At 38.7% G+C, this 27,538-nt stretch overlaps 2 protein-coding genes across 6 annotated transcripts; one reads left to right on the top strand and one right to left on the bottom strand.

Annotated features, from left to right (window-relative positions):
• Positions 1-4,415: 4,415 nt before the first annotated feature.
• DPH3 (diphthamide biosynthesis 3) lies at positions 4,416-6,842 on the bottom strand. Of its 2 annotated transcripts, XM_074150654.1 has the most exons (3): positions 6,703-6,842; positions 6,473-6,547; positions 4,416-5,986 (listed from the first exon to the last, which is right to left on the bottom strand). In XM_074150654.1, exons 1-3 carry the CDS (start codon positions 6,808-6,810, stop codon positions 5,921-5,923), a joined length of 249 nt encoding a protein of 82 aa, XP_074006755.1. In that variant the 5' UTR covers positions 6,811-6,842; the 3' UTR covers positions 4,416-5,920. The 2 variants fall into 2 exon arrangements, with proteins under 2 accessions (XP_074006755.1, XP_074006756.1); XM_074150655.1 differs by lacking the exon at positions 6,473-6,547 and having other exon boundaries at positions 5,921-5,986; positions 6,703-6,810.
• A 59-nt stretch (positions 6,843-6,901) lies between these two features.
• On the top strand, positions 6,902-26,405 carry OXNAD1 (oxidoreductase NAD binding domain containing 1). 4 transcript variants are annotated; one of them, XM_074150573.1, is made up of 10 exons: positions 6,902-6,935; positions 7,566-7,646; positions 11,153-11,315; positions 11,582-11,645; positions 14,891-14,997; positions 18,512-18,653; positions 21,883-21,919; positions 22,025-22,125; positions 24,711-24,819; positions 25,483-26,405. In XM_074150573.1, exons 3-10 carry the CDS (start codon positions 11,185-11,187, stop codon positions 25,635-25,637), a joined length of 846 nt encoding a protein of 281 aa, XP_074006674.1. In that variant the 5' UTR covers positions 6,902-6,935; positions 7,566-7,646; positions 11,153-11,184; the 3' UTR covers positions 25,638-26,405. The 4 variants fall into 4 exon arrangements, with proteins under 4 accessions (XP_074006674.1, XP_074006672.1, XP_074006673.1 ...); XM_074150571.1 differs by having other exon boundaries at positions 21,883-22,125; XM_074150574.1 differs by lacking the exon at positions 7,566-7,646 and having other exon boundaries at positions 6,913-6,935.
• Positions 26,406-27,538: the final 1,133 nt, after the last annotated feature.

The raw sequence follows: 27,538 nt of genomic DNA, 5'->3' as shown, positions 1-27,538 counted from the left end.
ATTGTGTGGTAGGGTGTTCTAGGGAAGCACTCCCAAATGCTTGCCCTGGTTATTATTAGACTCATCATTAGCTGCAGGGCAGTGCTGGGGATGGGATGGGACTAAGGAGACCTTTGGTCTGCCCTGGGATGGCCAGTTCTGTTCTGATGCATCTACCTGTTTTGATGCCACGGTTCGTCTCGGCCTCTAGGACAGAAGCTTTTTTTATTGGCTCTGAAACGGCACTGACAGTGTCTGTATCTCTGCCTCCAGACTGTTTTCATATATAATTCAAAGTCTGGTTCTCCTAATCAAGCTAAGGGATGTACACCAGAATCCACCAAAGTGGTTACACCTGTGCTGCATAGTGGAGGGTCACAGAAGCCTCTGCATAATGTGGGAAGTCAAAAGTATTCTACCATAATGAGAGAAAAGGTAGGATAATGTAGGGTTCATGTTTTATCTACTGTTTTCCATATCTAATTAAATGAAACCTTAATCTTAATATCTGTCACATGCTACAAAATCAGTTCTAATCTCTGCTACAGAGTGATACAAAATGATCAATTTATGCTGCGGTACACAAAGCTCAGTTGGAGTTCACCAGTCTCGCTATTATCTGAAAGAGAAAATAAATACTGGATGTTTGCATTGGCTTTGCATAAGTACACCATTTCCACAGAAAAGAAGCAGCAACAGGCCTACGATCAGAGATATGCAGGAATGAGGACTGTTAAGCAATACCTATTTCAATGTTTTTTTTAAAAAAAAAACAAAAAAACTCCCTTGAAAAATGTAAAATTTTCCTAGGAAGTGCAAAATAGTTACTCTTCCTAAGATTATACCAGAAACTTATGTTTTGTGTAAACATTGTAGGACCACACACAAAAGATCATGCTCAGAAATGCTGCGGCTATTTAGTGTTCTGATGGACTGGGATAACTTTTACTTGAAATAAGGAACATGCCAAAAAGTTGTTTTCTGACTTGTGCAGAAGGACTACAACCAAGACCACAGTAAAAACATTTGCCATGGAGCAGAAAGCCCCAAGAGGGCACTGAAGGAGTGACTTATGGGTCAATGTCTTGCCAGCTCCTGTTGATTTTATTCCGAGTCTTGCGATAGCTGGATCTTTCCCTACAACAACAGCTTCAGCATACAGGTTTTAGCTTTGACTTGAAAATAAAAAATGACCACCACACAATAAAAAAGCGAATCTTAGTCGCAAAATGAAAATATGATCCCTAAAAGCTTCAGTCTGAAAGAATAAATTTAGAATACTTTTTTAATACTACAATTTTAAGACAAACTTTGGATCTTCAGGGGCCCAACTCATAAATTTTGAAAGCTTGGTTTTAGCAACATCAATGAGCTGACTGAAAAATCTGTCAGGGAAGTGACTATGAGAAGGAAAAGGGACACCGAAAGTTGCACTGTATTAATCACACAACTGAAAATATGGAAAAGAGCCAAAAGAAAAAATGCTTACTTAACAATATACATATGGGGCAAATATTCATGAATTAACTACTACTTTGTGAATGCAAATTAAATCACTTTCCCACTAGAAGAAAGAGAGCAGGCATAAAATCATAATACTCATGAGTTAGTCTAGTTGCTTCCTTCAGAAATGTTTCACAACAATGACTCATAATTTGGGGGGGGGGGCCTAAAAGTTTACTTCTCAATTACACAGCTGCCAACACCAGTATCACACATATTTTGCTCCGTTCTCTATGGAGAGGAAAGACAAAGAGCGCCAAGAATGAGGCAGACATTGAAAGCAGAGAGAGAGAGGGCTCACAGGGCTGTTCCTGCCCGAGAGCACGTTGGTGGACACTGTGATTGATCTTTTGGCTCAGAAAAACCTCTCCACGCGGGTAGAACTCTAGAGAACTCTGAGAGCTTCACTTTCTGCTTGACCTTGTTAAAGGGCTAGAATTGCGTGTGGTAGCACATAACCTGACGCAGAAAATACCCATTGTTCAGCTGGGTTGTTTTAGAGAGAGAACTCTTACAAGTAGCTAGGGTGGCTGCCCGGCTGGCTGGGTGACAGTGCAACTCCGTTGGTGACCTTGGCACATCACCTGGCCTTGGGAGCGAGCTCCTCTGGGCTGGCTGTGCTCAGCAGCAGGGCAATGATTTACCGTGACATGACGGGAAGCCTGTGCTGGACCGTTCAGCTGCCAAGAACTCTGGAGAGGTGACCACCTGGTATGCAGACAGATCGAAATAGTGACGGCATGAGGTGGGAAGGAGCGATGAAAGGTCGCTTAAGGTCCCTTTACCTTCTTGGTTAGTCCCTTTTGACCCACTTCCTCCCTGATACCCGGTGGCAGCTGTTTTCCAGTTTGGCACAGCTTCTGTCACTTGTTGACTCTGTCACTCAGAAGGCCCAGCATCTTCACGGTTACACAGGATCCTCAGGATCCTCCCCGTCTCCTCCATGTCACAGCTACTATGCAGAGACATTACAAAATCAGCATTTTAAGCTACCATGAAGCAGAGTCAAAGCTACATCCTAATTAAATATAAAGAGAAAGCAATCCACAAGGAACTGTGCTAAGAGAAAACCACAGCAAACATTCATTACTATGGTAAATATCTTGATAAATCCTGTTTGTAAAACCATTTCAGGAAGTTTTCAGTGTAACAAATACCTACCCCTACAGTTAGCCTGATTTGAACATTAAATTGGAATAGAGATGGAAGTGGGATACATGGGAACTGTTTCTCTTCATGACAACACATAGCTGTCAGTGCACTTTCTTAACTGAAATTTTGAAGATTTGAAATTAATCAGCATTTGGTAGACAGCCTTGGTAACCTAGGCAATGTTCTTTATTAAACTGATGTTCTGCAAAGGAGGTAATTTTTTTTTGACTGGTGCTGAGAATTGAAGTTAAAAATTGGGATGGAGGGAAGAAATGCCAAGGTATTTACATAAGGGTCCTTAAGGACGCCACAACTTCCCCAACACACAGACAAAAGGAGCAAGTGCAACGGCTGAAATTGGTGGCCTCATGACCTCAGCTCCTGGAGGTCCAGGGTCCCTGTCATGGACTTCTGGAGCAACTACTCAAAACTAATCATGTAAGCCCCTGATACAAAGGCACGGGGAGTCAAAAGTACATGACATTCTCAGCAAGTTTCTTTGAAATGCAAACAAGAATCTGACTGCTCAGAGAAGCTGAGCCTCTTTCGGTTTAATGAAGAGCAAATTATCTTCCACTTCTTCCCATAAAATTGTGGCAACAGAGTGTATTGCTTGTTTTTAATATTACATGGGAGTTTAGTGGTGTTTAACAGCATTAGCAATTTCAGAGCTTGAATATCTGAAGTTGATCCTGTTCTACGCTCTCTAATCTCCAGTAATAACAACTTACTCCATTAACATTCACACAATGCTGCTTTCATCACACTGGACTGCTCTGCAGAGTCAAGGACCTAATCAAATACATAATCAATCAATCTGCTGGTCAGATACAAGCAGCAAGCAAAAGACTTCTTTGTGTCCTACACAATGGCCTTTTTAGAAGAGAAGTGAGCCATTTGTTTCTAAGAACATGCAATACCCAAGTAACGCGTACGGGGCCTGCACGCTGGGCAAGGGCCTGCCATGCTGTGAAGAAACCTTGTGACCGAATTCCAGCAAAGGAACATTTCTGATGGGTTACTCAGATTGCCCTGACTGGTGTTTTGGAATTACACAGTATGGAAGAACTTTAAAAAGCTGTCTGAAATCACGGGAGTCAAAGGTTTCTTACAATTTAACAAAACACAGAACTGGGGGGCTGTTTGGCTTTAGCATCGCTGAGCTTTCACAAAGGGTGAACTCTGTCACTACAGAACTCCACTCAAGTAATTAATTTTGCTAAAGTTACTGTTAAAAAAACCATTACCTCTAGTTTAGATGAGCAGGGAACACTACAGAGAATCACTTCAAAGCTTGTATTAGTGCATGCCAAGCAAAATTAAATTGATAAACATTTTACAACCATATGGAGTATAAATAATTTTCTACACCGGTGTCATAAAAGTCTTAACAGTGCCTTACCTTCATTATGAAATTAAACATGGTCAAATTACTTCTGTAAATTCTATGCACCTTTAGAGATGCTACACCTGGAAATTTATTTTGATGTCATTATTTCCAAGCATACATTCCCTGGTGTTCCATTTGAAACTTATTTAGTTTTAAGTAGAAGACTTGTAGGAAAATCCTTAAAGTATTTATGCAGTAGAAATTTCAATAGAAACTTAAGAGTTCCTGTAAATTTGTTTTATAGCATCTATAGATAGACTGAAACACTTTTTACTAGCTAACCCAAAGAAACTGCAGTATCATTACAACAATAGCAGCAACTCAAGACCTCAGGAAATCATTGTGGCTGGTGCACAAACGGAAGAAGCAATGGGCCATCATAACCACTGGTGCAATTTAAAATATCTTTATTTAAATAGTCAAAATAAATATTTGATAAGATATAGCTAACCAAAGTACCACAGCTATTTATTTTTTATTGAAGCACAGATATCGAAGTAACATGAGTGCCACCTCCTGGTTTAGACATGAAAACACTTTGGGTTGTGCATATTGCATTCAATATTTCTGACTGACGGGTTTAGGGTTTTTCTTTTTTTTTTTCCTTTTTTTTTTTAAAGAATTAGAATGTTCATCTTCAACATTCACAGAACATTGTAAGAACAAAAAAAGTTAAACGCAAGAGTTCAGTAAGACTTGCTTATCTTTAGTACTTGGAGCAAAGCAACTACTTAAACGCTGCACAAGTATTTTTCCCAAAATTTAACTTCACGGATGTCAAATTCTACTAAAACACATGAATGACCATAATTTTAAATAAATATTTAAATGCAGCAGACTGTAATACAAGAAGTAGTCTTGGAATCAATGTACTTTGGAGTGTGTTCTTCCAATTCTTTTTACCATAAAAAAATCCTTTTTATTAAGTAAAACGTGTGCATCTCCTATCCAGGAAATGACAGAAACTAAGAAAGGAAGACTGAGAAATTCAGCAAATGTGCCACTACAAATGGCACAAAGAACTGCAGCACCTTTTATATTTGCTGCAACAGTCAAATCATAAAACTGTTGAGAAAATATGGGTAAACTAGAATCCGCTAAGAGTTCAAGTTCGTTTGCGCATTACTAGCTGTGCAGGGGTAAAAAAAGTTGGACTCCTTTCATTTCACACAACATCCACAAAAGTACATCATTATTGTGTCAGAGAGTCATTTGATAACAGCTACCAAAGCTGTTTCAAAGCAACTGCAATTTAAGAAATCAATTTGCCCAACTCAGGTGTTACATCCACTGCAGACATAAATACAACTGCGGCTTCTCTGTGCTTGCAGTAGTAAAAACTAACAGTTTACCAACAGTGTTAGTTCTGCGTCTCTTAATTTTTCCCTGTATTAAGCATCAGCTGGAAGTACGTGAGCCCACATCCTGGGTGATACCACACTGCGTCAAAGCTGTAATTCTGTATGGCATCATGTCATACAGACTTCTATATTTTGTCTCTCAACATTTCAGCTTGCTCTGCCATTTCACACTGATACACACCCACGTCGCCCGCTTTTCTCCATAGGCTAAGAAGCCATTGCTAGATAAATGTTTTAATTTCACAGCTCCGCACATTTCTTCTATATATTGACTTTCTGTCAACTGGAATCATACTCCTCCAGTCTTCTGGTATACATATGGCAACTTATATAATTTTTTTAACGTATAACCCCTTTGAACAAAACCCATTCATGCGCTGATGTCCCAGCAAATTCTCATTCAAATTATGAAGACAATCAGTTATTGCACTTGCATCTCACAGTAGCGAGCACTTCCAGGAAGATAACCATGTCTTTTTCTGCAGGTGCCATCCTCTTAGTTATTCTAAAGCAGCAACGGTTCAGGATGTATTCATCAGCATTTAATCAATTCCTTGTTTGTCAAAGGTTCTGCAACAACTTCATCACGCATGAATTGTTCCTAAAGACAGCAAATAGAGTTTTAGTTCATTTACATTATTTTTGGATTTCCCCTCCCTCAAAAAAACCCAGATGAACATTTTGCTTTCTAGCCTGAGCATAGCTGGTATGAATCTGTCTCTCCAAACATGAAAGCCGTAACACATCTACTAAATAAGAAAAACTATTACATTAGCCGATAGGGCTGCTAGAGTCATAGATAGATCTTAACATCGCAGATGTTGTTTTGTCGGTGTTCTACCCCACGCTCACACAATCAGGCATGTTTTAAACCCCGAACACGGCAGCAGAAGGAGACCAGAAAAACAACAGAAGATGCAGGAACCAGAGTCACAAACGAAAGAGCCACGTGCTCACCCAACCCAATCCCATCTTCACCAAGGACCTCGCCTTCCTCAGAGGACGGCGAACCGAACCTCGACTTGGCCGGCCCGGCGCCGGGGGAAGCAGCCGCCGCCCTGCCCGACAGCCCCCTCCCCGCACCCACCTGGTCGTAAATGACGCGCAGAATGAGGGAGCAGCTGGGGCAGGTGGCCACGTCCTCGCCGTTCTCCAGGTCCTCCTGCAACAGCCCCCGGGAAGGAGACAGTCACCGACCCGCCGCCTCTCCGGCTCAGACACCCCGCGGCCGGCGGGGCCGCGGCCTAACGCTGCTTCCCTCCCACCGCCTCCCTTCCCTCCCCTCCGCCGCCTCCCTGCCCGCCCGGCCGCCGTTACCCGCGTGATGAGGAAGCGGTCCCCGCAGGGACACGGGTAGCTGTAAGTTTCGGTCTCCTCGTCGTACTCGAAGTCCTCGATCTCCACCTCATCGTGGAACACCGCCATGGTGCCGGGGGAGGGGGAAGAGAGACGGGACGAGGCGGAAGGGACGCAGGGGCGCACGCGCTCTAGCGCGTGACGAGCGCGGGGGCGGGGCGAGGCGAGAGAGGGGTCACGTGACGCGGCGCCGGGTAGGGGGTTGCTGTGGTGGCGGGGCGCGCGCCCCGGGGGTCCGTTGGGGAGCAGTGGGGGGGGCGGGGGTGAGGGGGAGAGCGCGAGGCGGCGGGGCCCTCCCCGGTTTGTCCCCTCACGGCGGTGGGAAGCGGTTCGGCGGCCCCGGGCCACTCTCGGTGGCCGGTGCCCTTCGCTCCTCGGCCCTGCCCGTTCCCCGACCCGGCCTCCCGCCCGCCCGCCTGGCCGGCGGCGCGGTACGGTGCGGTGATCCCGAGTGGCTGAGGGAGACATGGCAGGACGCGCCGCCACCTTGTCTTTCCCTGCCTTTCCGGGCCGAGGCGGGAGGGCGGCCCTCCAGCCTCCTTCGTACTGTCCTGTTTCAGACAAGTGCAGGCTTTTCTCGTGTTCGCCTTGTGCCCCTTAAGGCTAGGTCAGGGGGGAAAGCTTTTTTGGGTGATGATTTTTACAGGAGGGACAGTTTGGAGGGGTGTTCTTGCCGATCTATACAGTTGCTTTTGGTAGAAGATGTCCTATCCTGCTTGCTTCAGTGTCCTTGCCTCCCCTTCAATGCTCTCTTGCATTAACTTAGGTAATAGGTTGCTCGTCAGTGTGGTAAAGGTTGACTAAAAGTAACTCTCTCCCTTCAGATACTGATGTAGGACTGAGGAAAAGAAGAGATGCAGTCGTAGATCTCAGGCGATACTAACCCAGGGCCAGTGGGTCAGAGGGTAAGGAGAACGAATTAATTGCTTGATTTTAATTTTAAGTGAGGAAGGGAGGGACACGTACAAAAGGACCACTCATTTCTGTCTGCAGAGCAAAGGAAGACAAGGAGCATTTGGAGTGGCTGTTTCTGTAAGGGCTTGGGTAAGAGGAGAAGGAAAAAATGGAGAACATCCCACCAGACAGAAGCACTGTGCGTTTTGGAGGGCAGGGAGCTGCCGAAGAGCTGGATGAGCCAAGAAAGTTGCCAAGGTGGCAGATGGGGGAGAGGCTGTTCACATTTTGTAAAAGCATGACTCAGACTTGTACATGGTAGAGGAGAACCAGGACTCCTTATAGGAGATTTTGGAATTTATTAGTTACAAAGTAAAAATTACAATTGGTTTTTATTGTGTTTTTTCAGGATTGGAAAGTGATTGATGATAGTGTAAATGGAACAAGTATCTTGAACTACTGTTCAAGAGTTATTTTTAATTTAGAGTAGGTTCTCAGGCTAAAATAAATAGCTAAAATAGGATCTTTCAGCTCTGACTTCAGAGTTGCAGCTACTACAATAAAATAAGGGTGACGTTTCGTTTTTGGTATTATTTATTAATACTGAACTTTTTTTGTTTATTTTACATTTTCATGTGTAGAACTCAACATGTTTGCTCTCTAAAGTGGTAGCAGTGAAAATGAGAATAAGGCTGGTTTTAAGTGATTGTCAACTTTAGCAGCAGAATTAAACTAAGTACATAAAATAAACAATCCAGAATCTTCATACTGGATTTTAAAGTTATGCCACTTAATTTACCAGCAGATGTCGCTGTGTCTAGTAGCAATTAATGGCGAAAAGAGTATTGAAGAATGTAAGGTGATTTAAAAAATATATGAAAAAAGAATAATTAAATCTTTATTCTCAGTCCTTGGCCTGTGAAGCAAAGCGCTGGACTTTGTGGTTCATTTGATGTTGTGCTCATTTAATTAGTCACAGCTATTGGCATAAACAGCTTACATAAGAATGTCTACTTTCAAACATCCTTAGTTTTTAGTTTGAATTAGTTAACGTGGTAGAGTGAAAAGCTTGAAAAGATGAATCAAAAAGCACTTGGAAGCCTAAAAAAAAGGAAATATAGATGGATATAACCAAGATCTGCTATCTAGAAGACTCCAGATTATAAAATGATCTCATGAATTTGAGTAACGCAATGATTTGTAAGCACTCAGCGTTTATGGACTGAACATGCTGATGTGGAGGAATGCGAGTTCTTCAGTAGATGTGTTCTTTGGCATGCTAAAATAATTTAAGAATGTTAATACTTTTGTTATCAATAACTCCTACACATGTGCATGGAGAAAGTGCTAAAGTATTTTGTTTAAATACGGTACTCTGTATATGGTATGGCAAAAAATGTTCAAGTAATTTTGCTCACTGGTGGGAGATGAGTTTTAAATAATTCCACTTTGAAAAGTTGCAAGCTGCTGTGGAATTAAATGCTAAAAAGCTGCTAAAAAGCTGTTAAAAATTATGGTCAGTTAAAAGCCGTGGGAAGTATTTCTTATGCTGGAAGTGAGCATTTTGAATAGTTACAGTAAATGTATTCCATTTCTGAGAAGCCTAATTTATGAAAGCTCTGCCTCCCATTTGTACAAGATTACAAACAGGACAAATTACTAAGTGACCAGCCAACGCAGCTGTTAGTGAAAGCCTAGAGAGTATAGGCCTGATTAGTTAAACAAGCTGGATCGTTGCCATTTCAAAGGATTCAAAATGAAAACAAAAACATTTTGAAAATAAATTACATGCTTTAAAAGAATGCAGGAAAAGAGATTTAAATGGAAGTAGAAGATCAAGAATCTTTTAAAGAAGTAATGGACTGCATCATAGAAATAATATGATAATTGGATAGGTGATGATAATATGATAGAGAATTATGCAAATCCATTTTAGGAAAAACAAAGGCAGATTTACAAGCAATGAGGAATATCTCTTTGCTCCCTATGAACCTGTTCCTACACTTTGTAAAGGAAGGATATTTCTGACTTATTTTTAGTATTGCACGTCAGTTTATTTTTCTCTGTCATAGCTCCGTTTGAGTACGCGGTTTAAAGCTTCACACCCTGTTTCCACTTAGTGCATGTCTCTGCTATGTGCTTAAGTGTTTAGAGGTGTAGGTATTACGTAGGATATGTGGAAATATGAGGGATTTATGTGTTTTTAAGTAAACCTGTAAACAAACAGTTTTAGAAAACCATAAACCAGAATGCTTTCGCTATGAATAGAATGTTTGATCTTCTTTCAACCAAAATTACTGTTTAAGCGTTGAGAATCGCAGATGTGTTGGCCGGAAGGGACTTCTGAGGGTCGCATAGTCAAAGCTCCTGCTTGGAGCAGGCCGATTGCCAACACTGGACTAGGTCAGCTCCAGGTGCAGACCTTTGTACTTCTTTAAGTTCATGAGGTTTCTGTTTTCCAGTCCTGCAGTGTCTCAGTGTTCCTTTGAACTGAGGCCCCATCATTCAACGTCAGACATGTCAGTATGGTACATTCTGTCTCTTCATCCAAGTCAGTGATAAAGTTACTGAACAGTATCAGCCCTGATAACAACCCCAGCATACTCTTACTTTTACTAGCCAGCAACTGAAGCAACTTGAAGCCATCAAGCCTTCAAGTCTCTGTGTGCCCAGCCAGTTTTCAGCTGCTCTGACAGCCCATCTGGCCTCAGCTTCCTAATGTGTATGCTATAGGAGGTGGTGTGAAAACCACAGTAAAGTAAAGGTATATTCAAAGAATCACAGACTGTATCCACTGCTGTCCTCTTAGCTCTGTGACCAGACGTTTCATCACAGTCAGTGTTTAGATTTGCCAAACATAATTTGCCCTTGGTAAATCTGTGCTAAATCTCCCTGATTACTTTCATAGTTTTCACATGGCTACGGGGACAAGCTCTGAGCATTTTTCCAGAGACTGAGGTGGTGCTGACTGGGCATAGGAACTGCTTATTGCGTTTTGTACGAATGACCATACTTTAGTCTTTTTCTGGTTATTTTGAGACTTTCTCTGCTGTTTTTCGTAAGTAATAGACAGTTGCCTCACAAGCATGTCGGCTGTGTCTCTTAGCAACCTTGAGTGTAACCCATCTGGCTCCGTGCATCTGAATACATCCAGCTTCTCTAAGCAGTTGCTGGCCCCACTCATACTTACCCCTCTCCCCAACACTGCTGGTACCAGCAGAGCTCCTGGTGCAGGCTTTGCCTGTGAAGACCGAGGCCAAAAAAAATATTGAGTACTTCAGCCTTTTCCATATCATCTGTGACTTGGTTGTCCACCCCTTCAATCGATGGCTGTGCATTTTCACTTTATGATTCTTTTGTACTTTTAAAATTGTTTATTGCTATTCTATATGTCTATTGCTACTTTTAGCTCCAGCTGAGCTTTGGCCTTTCTGATTTAGTGGAAGAAGTAGGGTGAAAACAAGTCGTGTCAAACAGTGGGTATTTTATTTAACAAATATTTGTACGGATTTTTCAGGTGCTGGCGTTTCTGAAGACGGCCTAGTCATCATGGGTCATGCTACTATTTATGTGGGGTTTGCTGTTCCTCAATTATTGAGAGGTGCCTGCAGAATTTTCCCCAGTCATTCAGCATTGGTGGTGTTGAGACACTCTGCTTTTTGTTACTGCACAGTGAATGGGTAGGTTATCCATGTACAAAAACTTACTTATTTTTTTTTTAAAAGAATGTCATGGTAACCCTGTCAAAATGAAGCTGACAAATTATTACAGACCTATAAATACTTACTTAACTCCCAATTATATATTTATATTAAATTTTTATTTAGACTTATGTCATCTGTTGTCTGGACTACACTGTTAAATTATTATGTTAATAGAAATTCCTGTCAGGAAGGGACAGTAGCACAGCTGTCAAAATGACAATTATCTTTGCTTTTTTTTGCAGCACAATAAAATCAAAAAGGAAAATGGATCATCTAGAGAGGACAGCAAATAATTTTCGCCAGGAGGTTAGTGTTCTGTACTTTAGGATGTAGTTAATTTATTTTTATTTTTTTTGGTATGAAGAAACTGGATAATTGTATTTGATTCTTAGGCTTCATTTTGTCTTCTACTGGAGTCTGTTTTAGTTCTTTTTCTCCTTATTTTTCATATTTGATATTGCTGTAAAATAAGTGTATTTTGTTACAAAAATTGTTGGTGGCAATTTTACTTTGCTGTTTACTTTGTTGGACAAGAAATTTAATAGAATTCTGGTCAAGTGTGGATTATGATAAGTAAAGAAAGCAGACCAATACCCATCATCTCTACACAGGCTTCTCAGATTTTTATGGATTTCTACAATTCTGCTTCAAATTTGAGATGAAAAAAATGTGACAAATGTCTTTTTTTAACATAGGAAGTAACATTAAAAAGTGTAGACATTTTGAAGGGAGAGATGATAGTTGTAAAAAGGATCTTAGTTTTTTATCCCTCTTGATTAAGAAGTACAAGGAAGGTAGAGTTCTCTGTCAGAATCTGAAAATGCTTATTCTGAATCTCATTTTTGTGCAATAAGCATCCTTTTTCATTATGGTCAGAGGTAAACATGTACTTCATACAGGTATTTCCTTTCTGTAATTAGCTAAAGTAGATGTTTAAAATTTTTATACACTCGAAGAATATGACTTCAGTTCTCAAAAGCATTTCACTAGTGAAACAATTCTGCATTTTTCTTAGACTTTTCAGGAGAAGTATGACACTTTTTTGACTGAAGACATCCTGTCTAATTCCCAGGAGTTGGGAAACGGTGCCCAATTTTTCGCTGCTGTTTAGTGAGCTGCTCTGTGTGAAGGAGTAGCCATTCGTGACAGGCCAGTCCTGTGTGTATCACACAGCAGTACAAACTCGATGTTCTCAAATGCACTATACAGTTATTAATGTGCATATATGTACATCATTAACTCCTCCTCTGCTACCTTTTTCCCTTTATGAGTATATTGAGAATAAGTCACAGGCCTAGATTAGTGTTGCTCGTGGACATACAGCTTCTCAGGTGGATCCGATTTATGCCAAATTAACTCAGTATATGGACAGAACGAGTGTGGAGATGGGTACAGACAGATGCACATTCTTGTTTGCTTCTGACATGAAAAAAATGATTGCACTTGAGTTTTGCAATCATGTGTTTTTTGTCTCGGGTATTTCTGATTGCTTGGCTTGCTTACTTTTTTTTGCTCGATATAAATGCCAGGTAGATGGAAAATATGCGGAAAATGGATCCTTCTGAGGTTTTGAAAGCTCTGAGGTGGTACAGGGAACTGTATAAGGTCTGAGGAAGAGAAAGAAGCTGTATGGGATAGGTGAAAGAGAAGGGCTCAGTTCTGGTACTGCAAATTCCCTGCATATCAGAGGATTGTGCTGTTTCTTTTTTTAATGCTTGATTTATTCTTTGTTACTTTATTTCTGACTGCTTTAAAATCAGTTTATTTTAAATCCTCTGCTTGGTTTTAAATTCCATATAATCAGCAGTTGGCTTCCCTCAGTCTGTACTGCCTTATTTGGCTATTTCAGTCCTGTAGAAAGATGAAAGAATCATAGGTCTGTGTTGCATTAGTGTGTGTGCTACACAATATCGCCTGTTGAAGAGTGGTAATGGGAAGGACCAGGGCAAGAAAAAGTGCCTAACACTTTCTTGAAATACAACAGCAAAGTCTGGAGTCCTGTGTCCTCCTCCATCTCATTTGAGCCTTGCTCTGCGTCAGTTGAATACTCTTGTGGTGGTCCAAAATACTGGTTGAATGCCTTTGATCGCTCTGATTCAAATTCAGTTTTTGTAATAACTTTATAAGAATTAAATTTCCAGTGCTCTGTCAGACCTATCAGCCAAAGAACAAAGGGAGGGTCCTGAAGAGTAAAGAGGCAATGAAGAAGATCCAAAGTTAATGTCCATTTCCTGCACTTAGAGTTTCTCCATCAGAATAACCATTTAAGTCATGTATCTGACATTTCTTTTGTTAACTTAGAGTGGTTGCATTCCCCATTTAGTGCTGTCTGCTAAAGTGGAAAAGAAATGTATACTACATTATTTTAAATTGGCAAATATCCTGCTGTTTAATGGGACAGTGGACGTGTTCAGATGTTGCTTTATGAATAAATTAATTTCCTGCCATGTGTTTTAAATTAGAGCATAGTTGCTTAAAGTTTAAATTTTTTTTTTGATCTGTTTGATCTTATACAAATGAGAAATGTAGAGTTGTGGTGGTATTATTAGTATTTCCTAGTGTGGTAAATTACATCAGCCTCTTTTAAGAGAGCGAAATCTGTATATTGGCCTGTGTAGAAAATATTTAGGGCATTACTTTCTTTGTAGAGGAAAAAGGTTCATAATTAGAACTCAAAAATACTTGAAGAGGAAGGGCAGCGAGGGGAAGGGATGAAAATCCATGTTGTATTGATGGGCATTAGAGTTTAAGTGGGGAGCTCCTCCCCGATGGTTCTGGTGCAAAATCTGCTTTTCATTTAGAAAAACATCATTTTTCATGATTTACTTTTTAAAAAACTCTTTAAAAGTGGAATCAGCTATGGCTCTTACATCCCCTTCCATCTGGTTGCCAAACAAAATCTCTGTGTTAACTTGCAATGAATGCTTGTGTCGCAGTTTCCCCATGTTCATAGATCACATATGTGGTCAAATGGGTACGTGTCTAAAAGCAGTAACACAAGGCTTATTGGTTTTCTTTCACTAATGCATTATGCATTAATGCATAGTCTTTCAGTAGTGCATTTAATTACTTAAATAAAACCAGATACAGATCCAGAATTCTCTCTGGGACTTCAGTAGCAGCTGATCTTTTATGAGTTTCCTTTGTCAGTCTTTATATCAGAGATCTTTTACTTTGTTGCTGGAAAGATACAGGAGTGTTTGCCTTGTATAGGTGTCAAAAGAATCTGGAAAGTGGTAACTAGCAATCATTTCTCTTTAGCGGTATGTTCTCTTCAACTGAAATAAAAGAAATTTGTATATGATCTTAGAATAACCCTGACAAAAGTGACAGACATGGTGGACTGTAAGTAGAAAACCATTTCGCTGTTCAGTGACTGTGTAAGTGGGTTCATTTTTATTTCTCTACCCTGCTGAAATAATATTGGTGCTTTAGGTAATGAAACGCCACAGATACCTATCGCTTCGCATGTTCTCTCATACACAGATTCTTGAGTACTTTTGCTGCAAATGATATCTATGTAACACAATGGTTCATTTTCCTTTTGTTAGGTAATTTCACAAGCAAAAGTGTGTGGAATCACCAATGAATCGGAGACAGTCAAAAGACTTCGTTTGGCTATTGCAAATAAAGATTTTACTTTCAAAGCAGGACAGTGGTAAGATCTTCCGATATTTGAGGGGAAAATTACTAGCAGAGGTCCACTGTAACAAAATATTAAAAAGCCTTTGATGCTTGAGCCTTGGAAGAAATAATTTATTTATATAACGTGATGTTTTATTATTGAGTGCTCTGTGAAATAGCTGATATTTCACGTAATTTTAAAATAGCCATTATTAAATATGCTAAAATTAGTTTTAGAAGGGAAAAAAATTATATTCTTTAAATGTTTTGTTTGATTGTTTCAGTATTTCCCTCTGGTTTATGTATATTATGTTGTTTCTTCAAGAATACTTTGAAGTACACTGCACTTTATTCTGCAAGCTGTCTTTATTTACTAGTTATCTTTACAGTGGAGCTGAGACTGCTGCTGATTTGCAAGTTACTTAGTTTTGGTTTATAATTAAGTCAGAATTGCCTGTTAACTTTTATTTCTTCCCCTAGAAGTTAGCACTGAAAATTAAGCCTGTTAGGTCAGATTAATATATAAATATAGATAGGCAAACTTGAAAATAAAAAACTTTGAATTATTAAGCCTTTGAAATAATTGGTAGTTTGTTTAAGCAACCTTTTTTTCCCAGGGAAATAGTGAATTTTCATGTTTGTCTTCCATGTTAAAAATACTTCCACTCAATCACTTCTTTTTTTTTTTTTCCATAAAAATTAATTTAAAACTATGAGTATTTGCTTTTGGCATTGGTCATTTCAATGTTCTTAAATTTTTTATTGGCTTGGCCCATCTGAAAGTGGTTTTACTGGAATCAAAGTATAGCTGCTAGGGTATTAACAGCATATGTTACTCATGTAGTGTTAATATGCTGGCTTTTAAATTTAGAACCAGAACACAAGATGTTGATTGCAATAATTTGTTTGTGGAGTAATTTGCTGCAGTTTTTGCACATGTGCAGTGACTCATATTAAATTCTTGCTTGCCAGTACTTGGAAAGTGCATTTACCCTCCAAAAATGTTTAGAAATTATCATGCTGAAAACTGAAAGCTTTAATTATAATTACTCTTTTTCATTTTCTTCTTCCTTGAAAGTATTCTAATGCTGTTGTAAGGGATACAACAACTTTTCTATACTTGTAGCTATAAACTGCGGTTGCATTTTTTGATGAGCAGTACAAAATACTAGGCCACAGTTTCCTGAGTAGAAAAGGCTAATTTGTTAGAATTTGCTATAGGAAGATGTTACAGCCAGAGGTTGTCACTAAAATATATATATTTCTTTGAAAATGTTCGAATTATCAAGTTTTTCAGAAACAAAAGTGAATTTTGTTTGGCAAGCACAAATTGGTCTTTATCTGACTTCAAGTAATAATGAACTGTTACCCATTTTGATTTACTAAAACATGCATTGAGATATATGCATATTATAAATACTTTGAAGAAGTAGCTTTATGGTTTTAATTTTTCTGATCTCTTCCTCCAGCTATTTCTAATGGTTCTTCTTTTCTTAAAGATTTGGCTTAGGTAGCCTTTAAAAGGAGGGAAATGAAAAACCACTATAAAATCTCTGTTTTACATCTTTTTGCGCCTCTCTGTTTATATAGGTTGTTTTTTTGTTTGGGTTTTTTTTTTTTCCCCTACAACTACTCTTATCACTTAAGCTGCAACACGTAGCGTTTCTTCAGGAGTCCTCTTATCCTTCCTACATGCAGCTAAGATGAGACAAGCCATCAGAAATACAAGCTAGTCCACTATAATACAGTATACTATGCACTGAAATCTTTCATAATTATGTAATTGGGAAAGAAATACTTATATAGAAAGAAACATATGCCTACATTAGTACTTCAGAAAGATAAAAACTATGTTTGGTTTAATTTTACAGCAGTGTTTGGGTTTGTATGTTTCCCCATCAGGCATGAATAATATTTCCCTTATATATCAAGCAGAACATTTTGACTTGAATGTAAATTGTTACTTTACAGCATAAATGTAATTTTATATTTTTCCCAGTAATGTTAGTAGTAAGATTATTTTCCACCAGAGGGTGGTAAAGAGCTTTAGTAGCATCTTGAGGTGTTCTTTGATACAATAAATGCTGCAATACTGGAGTCGTCCTTTCTAATCTCTTAGATCCTTACCGCCGAGAAGGCTGAGCCCCATGGTCAGTGGGGCTGCAGAAGCTGAGGACAGCAAAACAAGCTTTCTCAACTCTTTTTCGGTTGATGACCTTTCATTTGCATTCAGATATCTTTATACACAATCAAGTTTATTAGCATAAAGTTAAAAATTCTATCACTATAGTATTGTGTCTGTCACACTTTGTATGTTTTTTTGAGAGAAAAAAGGGATGTTTTTCTTTGAAGGGTGAAGCTTTGTGGGGAGTAAGCAGGCAAGATTTTTTCTTTTAAAAGTAGTGAATTATTCAAAGTGCTTCTCTCCTCCCTCAACAATTTGTGATTGCCATGAAGAATAGAGCTTTGCTGTTTAAAGAATATATCTGTGCAGTGGAAGCCAGTGGAGGCTGTTTCTTGTTGCATTCTCGTTTAACAGCAAGCCAGCCTAACTCAGGCTTGAATCAAATAATGGTTTTCTAGTACTTGGCAGTTTCTTAAATTGAGCCGCACAATTAGTTTTAAATATTAGTTTTCTTTTGAAATACAGGGATTTAGTTATGTGCTGTAGAAAATGGAACTATTTCAAGATTTATGCAACACCAAGGAGTTTAAATTTTAGATCATAAACAGACTCCTAACTTTTTCTGATACTATTTGGAATATCAAAGCTTTACTTTGATGAAAATTAATTATAGCTCATGTAATAATGGCTTGCCTTCCATACTCTCTAATTGCTGTTGTTGCAAAAGCTTAGCTATATGTTACCTTCCAAGCTGTAGAAGCTCATGCATGATTGACTTTAATTTTAAAAAAATATTGTAGTAATTTATTATTAGTTCAGTTTTCTATCAACTAGGAAAAGATACCTGCCACCAGAGGGCACTGCGTTTCAATAGGTAAAGCAATTCTGCTTCTAGTAACTGATTTTTCACATAAGAAATTTTTTTACTGGCTGTGGTTTTACTTCAGATATTTCATCTTCCCAAGCAAATAAAGTGTTTAATCAAAAGTCATTTCCTTAAAATTAGTTTCCCAATCTTCTTATGTTTGAAAATTGAAGAGCCCATCAAAGGGACCAAAAAGAGTGAGATTTAAGCCATTCTGTCAGACCATATTGTATTTTTATTTTAATATGCAAATAATTTATTTAAACACTTAGAATTCTAGTCTGTTGTAAGATGTGGCATCTAATGCTAAAAGCAGAATGGTTTAAAAACCTGTTAGTTTAACAAAGGTGATGACAGGTTTCTAGATGAAAATAATTCTAAAGAAATGGCATTACTCAAGATTAAGTCCTTTTTTGGAAAAGTTATGTTATGGAAATGAAGATGTCTTTGTAAAGGAGGGATAATTGGAACAAAGGCAACTGTTTTTTTTGGTTATTGTTTTCTATGTTTGGGGTTGTTGGCTTTTTTTTAAAACTTTTGTTTCTGGTCTATTTTTAGGGTTGATTTCTTTATTCCTGGAGTATCTGTAGTTGGAGGATTCTCAATATGTTCAAGCCCTGGCCTGTTGGAACGAGAAGGAATATTAGAGCTGGCAGTAAAGCACGCAGTTCATCCTCCTGCTCACTGGATTCACACTGAGGTAAAAGAGATTAACTGTTGATAGTGAGATTTGGATTATTATTTTTTTAATTATTTGGGGGGGGGAGGGGGTGAAGAGGGTGATATGTGTGATTTTAGACCACTTTTTGCTATTGACTGCAAAAGTTCTGTTGACTTGTTACCAGTTTTAATACAACGTACATCTTAAAACCTTTTATTCAGTAAGGGACCAAAATTGGATGTTTATGTGAGAACATGGTTATCGTGATCTTTTGACTGTACTTGTGCTTGGTGGATCTACAGTGATATTGTGGTTAGTGCGTATAAGGATTCTCACTCCTTTGGAATTCATGAGCTGAAAAATGTTGAAAAACCTCTGCTCTAACTTGTGTCCCTGAGAACAGTCTGCGTTACACATTGCAAAGTTACATCTGATAAATTGTCATCATTCCTGGCCGTTTCTACAAATACAAACTGGAACTCATTGTCAGATACAAAAAAATGTAGATTATTAAGGGGGAGCAAAGGGAGATACTTAGATCAGTTTTTCTGAAATGATAAAACAAGAGAATACTTCAGAATTTCTATAGTATTCTTTTAAATATGCAGTATTTTTGTAATATTGACATAACCCAAGCCTCGATTTTTGCAATATTAAAAGTGTGACACTTTGGCCTCTTGCAATGTTTTGTTCGTGCATTTACCCCATTTAGTTATAGTCAGAAGAGTCCTATTTCTGCTGCTGATCATATTTCATAGATGACGTGTCCTATCAGCTCTTGTTCTTTTCACAACCCCCTGTGATCTGTGCTATTTACTGTTCTGTGCCTGGCATTTGTATTTCTTAAATGTGGCTGCAAGGTTTAGATTGACAGATTCTTCTTTACAAATATTGCCCTTTTGTTCAGTGGCTGACAGAGTAAAGTAAAGATTGATGCAAAGTTACTAGAATTGAGAATATCCAAAGTGGTGCGTAATCTTGTAATTGGCATGTGACCATCCACAGTATTTTAATTGCTGTTATAGCAAGTTATCTGCTCTGGAACATAAACAAAATAACCTTTTTGAGGTGTTGTGTAGACTTGTAGTGTACGTGTCGGCAGACCACATCATACCTAAAAGGATTGCGTGGGTTTTGGTATTGCTCGTTAGAGAATAAGAAGGCCTCACTTTATAATTCCCAATCTCTGGAGGCTCTTCTAGGATTTTTTAGGTCATAAATTGGTTTGTTGTTGCTGAGTTTTCTGGTTGAATTTATAGGAAAACCTTTAGTTAGCGGGTAAGCCTAGGTTAAACCCGATGTTGTGGAGAAATCTCCAGGGTATAGATGGACTGTTCTAGCTGAACAGAAGTGTGTGTTTTTCCTCAGGAAAGAAGAAGAAAAAAAAGCAACCTAGAATTTGAAAAGGTTGTATATATGGTGAAAAATCTCTGGTACTTAATTTAAATAATTAAGTTTAAAATAAAGTTATTTATAAATGAAGTTCGTATGTCAGGGTAAAAGATGTTATGGGAATAGTACTCATTTACTCACTTTTTTCAGAGGTATTTGTATTTATTCTTTAATATTACTGTATATAAAATGATAAAATTCAGTGCAGTGTACTTTATAGCTTAGGAAAATACAGACTTATTTAGAAAAATGTACATTTTAAGATTGCTTTATTTCTATAAGGTGTTTCAATGCTATATTTACAAACTAGGCTAAAGGAAAACGCTTTCTCACCATATTACTCTAGAATTTATTGGGTTTTTTTGAAAACTGACATCATTGCCATGGTTAACAGACTGAAATACGTGGAAGGCTGCTGGTTAAGAGAGAGTCTTCCTGTGTCATATTCTCCATCCTGATGAGCTACAGCTGGTTAAGGGTGCAGATTGTTCAAGAATGAGATTGTGGAAATAAGCATTTTTTAGAGAGAAGCAAAGGATACCATATTCTATGTCCTCATTCTGTCCCATGAATCTGGAACACTTCTGGATTCATGTGTTCTCTAAAACAAAGGAAAACGTGGTGGGAAGGCCTGGCAGTGTACATTGAAAAGGGAGAGAAATTAGTTTCAGGTAATAAATGCTGATTGTCTTATGCTATAATTGAGAGAATACACTTGAAGCAATAATTAAGGAAAAAAACTTTTTTTTAAATGGTTGTGCTCATTACTGTAGGAACCTCTGTTGTGTGAGCATTTGCTGTGTCAAGGGGCCTCCTTCTTCCTCCTGGTGGAATTGTTACATTTAGACCTTTTGTTACTATACAGGTGTCATTAATGGAAATCCTTTTGTTTCCATGACTGTTTCCTGATAGCAAAAGGATTTTTTTGTATGAAGTGGTTTTATTCTGTAAATTAACTACTAATTTTTCAGCATTTCTTGTAGCTTCTACTTCTTTTTTCCTCTCCTTCTTTCCCACCTTCCTTCGCTTCCTTATCCTTTTTATTTTTAAACCCTAAATATGATCTGAAATGAGTTCTGTTTTCTGCTTCTATTTGTTCTGTTGGTTTACAGCGATGTGGGAGAACTCGCCAGACTTCTCTGTACTGCAGTTTCACCCTTCATATAGGGATGCAGTTTACCAGGAAGATATTGACCCAAATGTTTTAGTTGTTGTATCTTTGGTTTTTCATGTATCAAAAAACATGTTTTGGCAAATTTCTGTAAGAAGTAATTTCTTATGTACAAGTGGAGAGGAAGAGAGAAGGTTTTCCTGTAATTTTTCTTCTGCAGCTCTGAAGTTACGAACGCAGGAGTGGTTTTGCAAGAAATATTCTTCTGGATACTTGCTTTGCTTCTGGGTGTTTTTTATTTTTTAGGAATAGGGATGGCAAAACCATCTGCCTCTGTGCAACTCGTTCTGACTTCCTTCTGTGACCTCATAGCAAGGCCTTTTTTGACATGACTGGGTTTGGGTAAATGTGTCATCTCACATGTTAACCTCGGGTTTTCACAACCACATACTGCTGGTGGAAAAACTCCTGCATGAATCATTCCTCTTTCAACTCTTATGGGAGTGGGAAGGGGAGTCACCACCCGGGGTTATCAGAAGACTGAAACTTCTGAAAGTAGAACTAGATCCCTAGAGACATTGAAGCATATTCCTGCAGATAGCTGAAACTGTGCGTTGATTTTAAAGTACTTCAGTTTTCCCTCATTGGGCAATACAAATAAAAAAAAATCACAGCCCAACAAGTCTTGTGACTGTGGTGCAAGAAGAATTATGTTTCAATTTTTGCTTTTAGTTTTGAAATTAAATATCTTCTTTTCCATCCTAGTGTACTCTTGACTCAGAAGTGGCTCTGCGAGTGGGAGGTGATTTCTTCTTTGATCCTCAGCCTGGTGACTCCCCTGTAAACCTAGTGCTGATAGCAGGGGGTGTTGGAATTAACCCATTGTTTTCTATACTGCTGCATATAGCAGATCTTCAGGGATACCAAGAGGGTAAAGGAAATGGATACAAAATGGGAACAGTGAAGCTGTACTACAGTGCAAAAAACACAAGCGAACTTTTATTTAAGGTAAATAAAAAGTTGTTTTTTTTAAATAGATTTCAGCTATTAGTGTGCGTTTCATTCTGTTGCCAAATTCCAGAGAGCCCCTCTGTGTGAAACACTGTACGGAGACAAAAGTTCCTTCCTACCTCAAACCCCATGTGTGGTTTAATTACTTATGCCAGTGTACAAATTGAGGATGTTATTGGACATCATTGGCCTCATTGACTTCACTGATAAGTCAGCCCTACATGTCTGCATTTGACTATAATCTTATAAGACCATCATAGTATACTAAAGATTATATATACTATAATATGTGTATATACACACTGATAGTACGCATAATGCTATAACCCCATCATCTCAGTACAGACTGTACTGAATTTAAAGATTAGCGAGAGCAATTATATCCAAAGGAAATACTTTCTAAAATAATAGAGGAGCTTTATTGATACTGCATTAGTTATTATTGGGTTAGTCCAGGAATGAAGGATTTATAAGTACTTAATGTAAAATTGCTTGTCACAGTACTTAATCAACGTTTACTTAACAAGTAAAGATCAGTTGTCACATTCAGCAATTAAGGGTCACTGATAACTTTTTAGGGTCAAATTAGCACAGCTTCTGTAAAGAAGCATCCCTAATGATTTAGGTTTCTTTGAAGTATTGAAAGCTTTCGATTGTAAGATAAAGGCAAAAAAATTTATTGTGATTCCAGAAACTGCGTATAGGATCCATTGCTAGTTTTTCTTCTGTGCTTCTGCCATATTTTTAGATAGGAAGACGTTTGCTGTCTTTGGAAAGTCATTTGTTTGTTGCTGGAAGCCGACTAATAAACTGGAACCTATCTGCTCTTCCATTTGGCCAACTACTGATCTTCCACTCTGCCCTGTGCATGCTCTGGACCTAGCATCTCCTGAGTTTCGCTTCAACAGTATTATGACAGCAGAGCTTTTGCATTACTGTTTCTGGGACAGAAGAGAACACAATGACATGTATTGTAAGCAGTGCTTACAATATATCATTCCCTTTGTTCTTCACGTGTCCCTCAAATCCAGAACATGGATATAAAAATTCTTCACTCCTGTGCAGAGGATTGAGCAAGCAGGTTCACTGCTTCCTCACGAGTCTTCATGTTGTTGTGAGATCCATCTGTACAAAGCCCTGTGAGGAACTGCTAGGTTGTTGCTAATGTTTTGGAGGACCTGTTGTTCCCTGAAGAAGCAGCTATGTATAGTGTCACCCGCATCCAGCATTAGAATAGAATTACAAAGGATAGCGCACTAACTTTGCTGCTTCAAGATGCCAGTTAGCTGCGTTTTCCTGATTTGATGAGGACCAAAAGTGACCCTCATTTCCTTATTGTGGGAGGGACTCTGGGGATGGAGCTTTTTCCTTAGGTCTCTATTGCTCGGCTGTCTGCTCGTTTTATACACTGACTTACAAGGCTGCAAAGAACCCGCTGAGCTGTTGAAATTCTCCTTCGTTCAGTTAAAGTCTGTCTCTCATCCTAGAATACTAGAAAGTAGTACTGCAGGATTATTTAAGCAGGTTGAGTCCCACCTTAGGCATGCTTTCTGGCTTGGTCCTAGGACTTCAACTCAACAGGATGTGATTAGTTTCAAAGGTGCTATCAAATTGTATGTGGTTCCGTATAAAGGGGACAGGACAGTGAAAGCAGGGCAAGGTACAAGTACTGGAGGTACTAGTGGAAGAACGTCCAGCAGCGTCTGTCTGTGCTGCTCTTCATTCCATCTCTTAAGAAATCAGAAACAGATTTGTCTATTAAGTAGAATCTGTCTGGGTTTCTTTTTGTTAAGCTGCCCACAGCAGACTGTTCGGTGTAGTAATTAGTAAGTAAACACGTAACACAATGAGCTAATTTACCTATTCACAGAGTAGAAATTCTTTTTATTTCAGAATATTTTAAGAAAGAATTTCCAGTGTTGGTTCCAGCAGTGAAAATCCCAAATAGTGCAGAATCTAGACAGTAAATGAATCTCAGAGCTAACTGCAGCATCTGACTGACAGATTTATTTTTTTTTACTATGATTTGAACTGAAGCCACTGGGGTTTTGGTGGTCACTATCACAGTTGTGACTTAGGGAACTGAAAATTACAGTTTCTACTCCAGTAAAAATAGCATTAGCATTACACTGTAGTTGGTTTTACTTGGAGAACACAAGAGAGTAAAGGGTCTAGTCATCTTACCAGATAAAGCAAACAATACTCAAAAAGGTCCTAACAAATGGTAAATACCAGCTGCAGGGTCTTTTTATAAATGGAAACCCCATATGGAAGTGGAAGGAGGAAATGTGAGCCTTTACATGGGGAAGAACCAGGCAAGGACATAACCGGTTTTTAGACCCAAATCTTACAAATTGCAGCCTCTTGTAAAAAAGGAGAAGAACACTAACAACGTAGCTGGTAGTGCCTTTGCAGTCCAGCTGTGGAAATTCTGCGTACGTGTGCAGGTCAGCCCTGTGAAATCAAGCTCATCGAGTTCTCAGCGCTGAAATGCAAGAGGTGACTGGTGGTGTGGGACGGAATGCAAACATCTGCTTTGATTTAATGGCCTGTGGTGTAAGCAAGTGTGTTTAACATTACAGAAAAATATTCTCGGTTTGGTGAATGCATTTCCTGGAAAGATCACATGTCGTTTCCACGTTACCCAACAGAGTTCACAGATCTGTAAAGAACTTCAGCCACATGTTACAGGTAAATATAATGGCAATGCACAGAGATGGTATCTAACATCTAAGTTTGATTGCATCCTAGAGGGTGAAGTTTAATATAATTTGTTCTAGTGTATGCATAATTTAGTATTTTTACATTTAAAGATTCAAAATGAGATGTCAGTTAAACCTAAATAATTTCAGTGTACATATTACACTTTGGAGAAAAATTTTCCCTTTGCAGTTTTTGTTTTGATTTCTAGTAACCTCCTCTGATAATCGTAAACTTTATTTCCCACTGCAAACTTTATTCCAGAAACTACTAAGCAAAGTATTTACTTTGTGTAAGGCGGGATTGCTGAAGGATAAGCTGACTGCTTGTAAGAGATACTTTGTTGTGTTCCTATTTCTGTTGTGTTTGTGTTAGAGATACTTTCTTTTTTTCCATCTGAATGTGGGATTTCTAGTTGTATGTAAGTTCAGTGACTAATATCCCATGCATTCCAAATGGAAATACTGATCTAAATTCCCAGAAGAACAAATGGTTTTGGAAGCTTCAAATCTTGATAGCTATTATTCTTAAACAGGCCTGGCATTTTTAAGAAACGAGTACTTGAAATACCTCTAATCAGTCCTTAAATTAATTCCTTAAATTTAATTCATGATTAATATTTCTGTTCTCATTTCCTACTTTTTTCTTTGTCAGAGGGAAGAATATCTGAAAAGGATCTAGAAAAACATGTATCTAAGGATACTTTGTGGTACATCTGCGGCCCACCTCCAATGATAGAATCTATATCCAAACTACTGTCTAACATTGGTGTTCCTAGAAACTGCGTTTTCTTTGAGAAATGGTGGTAGTGACACCTGCTGAACAGGAAAGATATTATTTTGTTTATTTGATACACTGAAATGTGCAGAAAATGGACTATGAATTATTTGGAAGATTTTACTTCATACATGAAGATGTCCTCAGTCATGGTGGCGTTCCTTTAACTGTAATACACTTGTAATACAGTGCTGCTGCTCTTGGGGAAAAATGATTTTATATTAAAGATGTTAACTGTTCTGGGTTTTTTGATGGTTTGCTTACTTTTTACAGGTGGCAGCATATTTTCACTTCATCCACTTGTTTTGTTAGTCAGCTTTTAAAAGCCTGCCAGTGCCTGAGAATCGGGTGTGCAGCAACGCCAGGTCAGCTTATAATAAATAACAATTCAGGCCACAACTTCTGAATCCGCTCCAAATTGTTGTGCTAATGTGTCAACACACTGCCTTCTCCCATCCTAGATAATAAATTCATGTTTTAATTAATATAAATATTAATAAATTTAATATTTTTATAGAAGCAGAGTTGCTGTGTTCTGACTTCCTTCTCATGCCACTTCTTGTTAAAAGAAAAAAACCCCACTTTTATGTGGTTTATTGAACAAAACTGCTTCCCTCAACTTGTAGAAAAACCCATCATATAAATGTTGAGAGTAACAAAAAACCATAATGAGTTAATTATCTGCATGGCAGTTCAAGTCCTTAAGTAGCAGAGTAGTACATTTGAAGACCTCAAGGAGGAAAATGTAAATTACTGAAAATACTAAATTATTATTGTATTATTAAAAATGTTAAACAGATAAGGCCTTCTCTTTGTTAGTAGCTCTTTTCCTGGTGTTCAGTGTTTCAGACAATAGTCTAATAAGTAATACAGCAACTTTCTTGCCATCAGCATCCCTCTGACCTGCCTTAAACAGAAGTTGCAAAGATACTGAGCCCATCAGCTGGTCTCCAGCCTAGAACAGTGCTCTTGGTGTGAAGAACTTAATTTTTCAAGGATTACATCCCAGTGCTTGGCCAGAGCAGCCTCTAGCCCAGCTGTAGTTCTCTCCCAAGGAATCATTTCAGCTTCAGTATGCTGAGTTTAGCCTCTAGTCTTAACTTCTTTTTATCAGTCTCTGGTATGTTTTACAGCTTGTAGGATACCTGCTGCCACATCCACATTCACCTCATCTTCACAGATCAGTGGGACAGCCTAACTGGGAGACTCCAAGCCCTTGCTGGAAGAACACTGCTGTAGTTGTTGCAGAAGTTGGTTGAACAATTAACTGAAATAACCCTAGAGCTTTTCAGCAAACTGAGCTTCAAAGAGAAAAATCCATACTTACTGCGGCTTAGAACAAACACAACTTAAGGAAACAGGCTTTACTTCGGATATGGAATAGGTGAGATCTGAATGAAGGGCCTTAAAGAGTTGCCTTTTGGGGACAATACCATGATTTTATGATTTTGTGATGAGGGTTTGCCTGTACGTGTTCATCTTCTGGTGCCTGCAGCCTCCTCCACTTCAGCCTGTGCTTCTGTACCAGGCGGCACTACAGGCAAGCTGAAATTACCCCCTCAAGCAGTCACTGCGGAGCCGGAGGGGATGGCTCATCAAATTCCTTCCTACTGAAACGAGAGGAAGAGTCTTTCTGAGTACCCCTATTTCAAGGAATGGCTTCTTGTTCCTTCAGTCTAGAATGTAAATAGGACAGTGAGCTTGTCACAAAAAATAAAACCAAAGGGGTTTTGTGTTCACAAAGATCGCAACTGACATGTCAGAGCTTGATGCTTGAAGGAAGCAGGTTTTTTTCCTAGAAATGTGCAATAAATTGCTATCGGGAAGCACTGGTGCCCTAAAATAAAAACCACACACTAGCCTCCTGCATGTTTTAACAGTGTAATCATAAAAAGATTCTGAGAAGCCTTTAAATGTTGCTTTCCTGATGACT

Source organism: Numenius arquata, chromosome 7, assembly GCF_964106895.1.
Source record: "Numenius arquata chromosome 7, bNumArq3.hap1.1, whole genome shotgun sequence".
Taxonomy (NCBI): domain Eukaryota; kingdom Metazoa; phylum Chordata; class Aves; order Charadriiformes; family Scolopacidae; genus Numenius; species Numenius arquata.
This window is presented reverse-complemented; position numbering and strand designations above follow the sequence as displayed.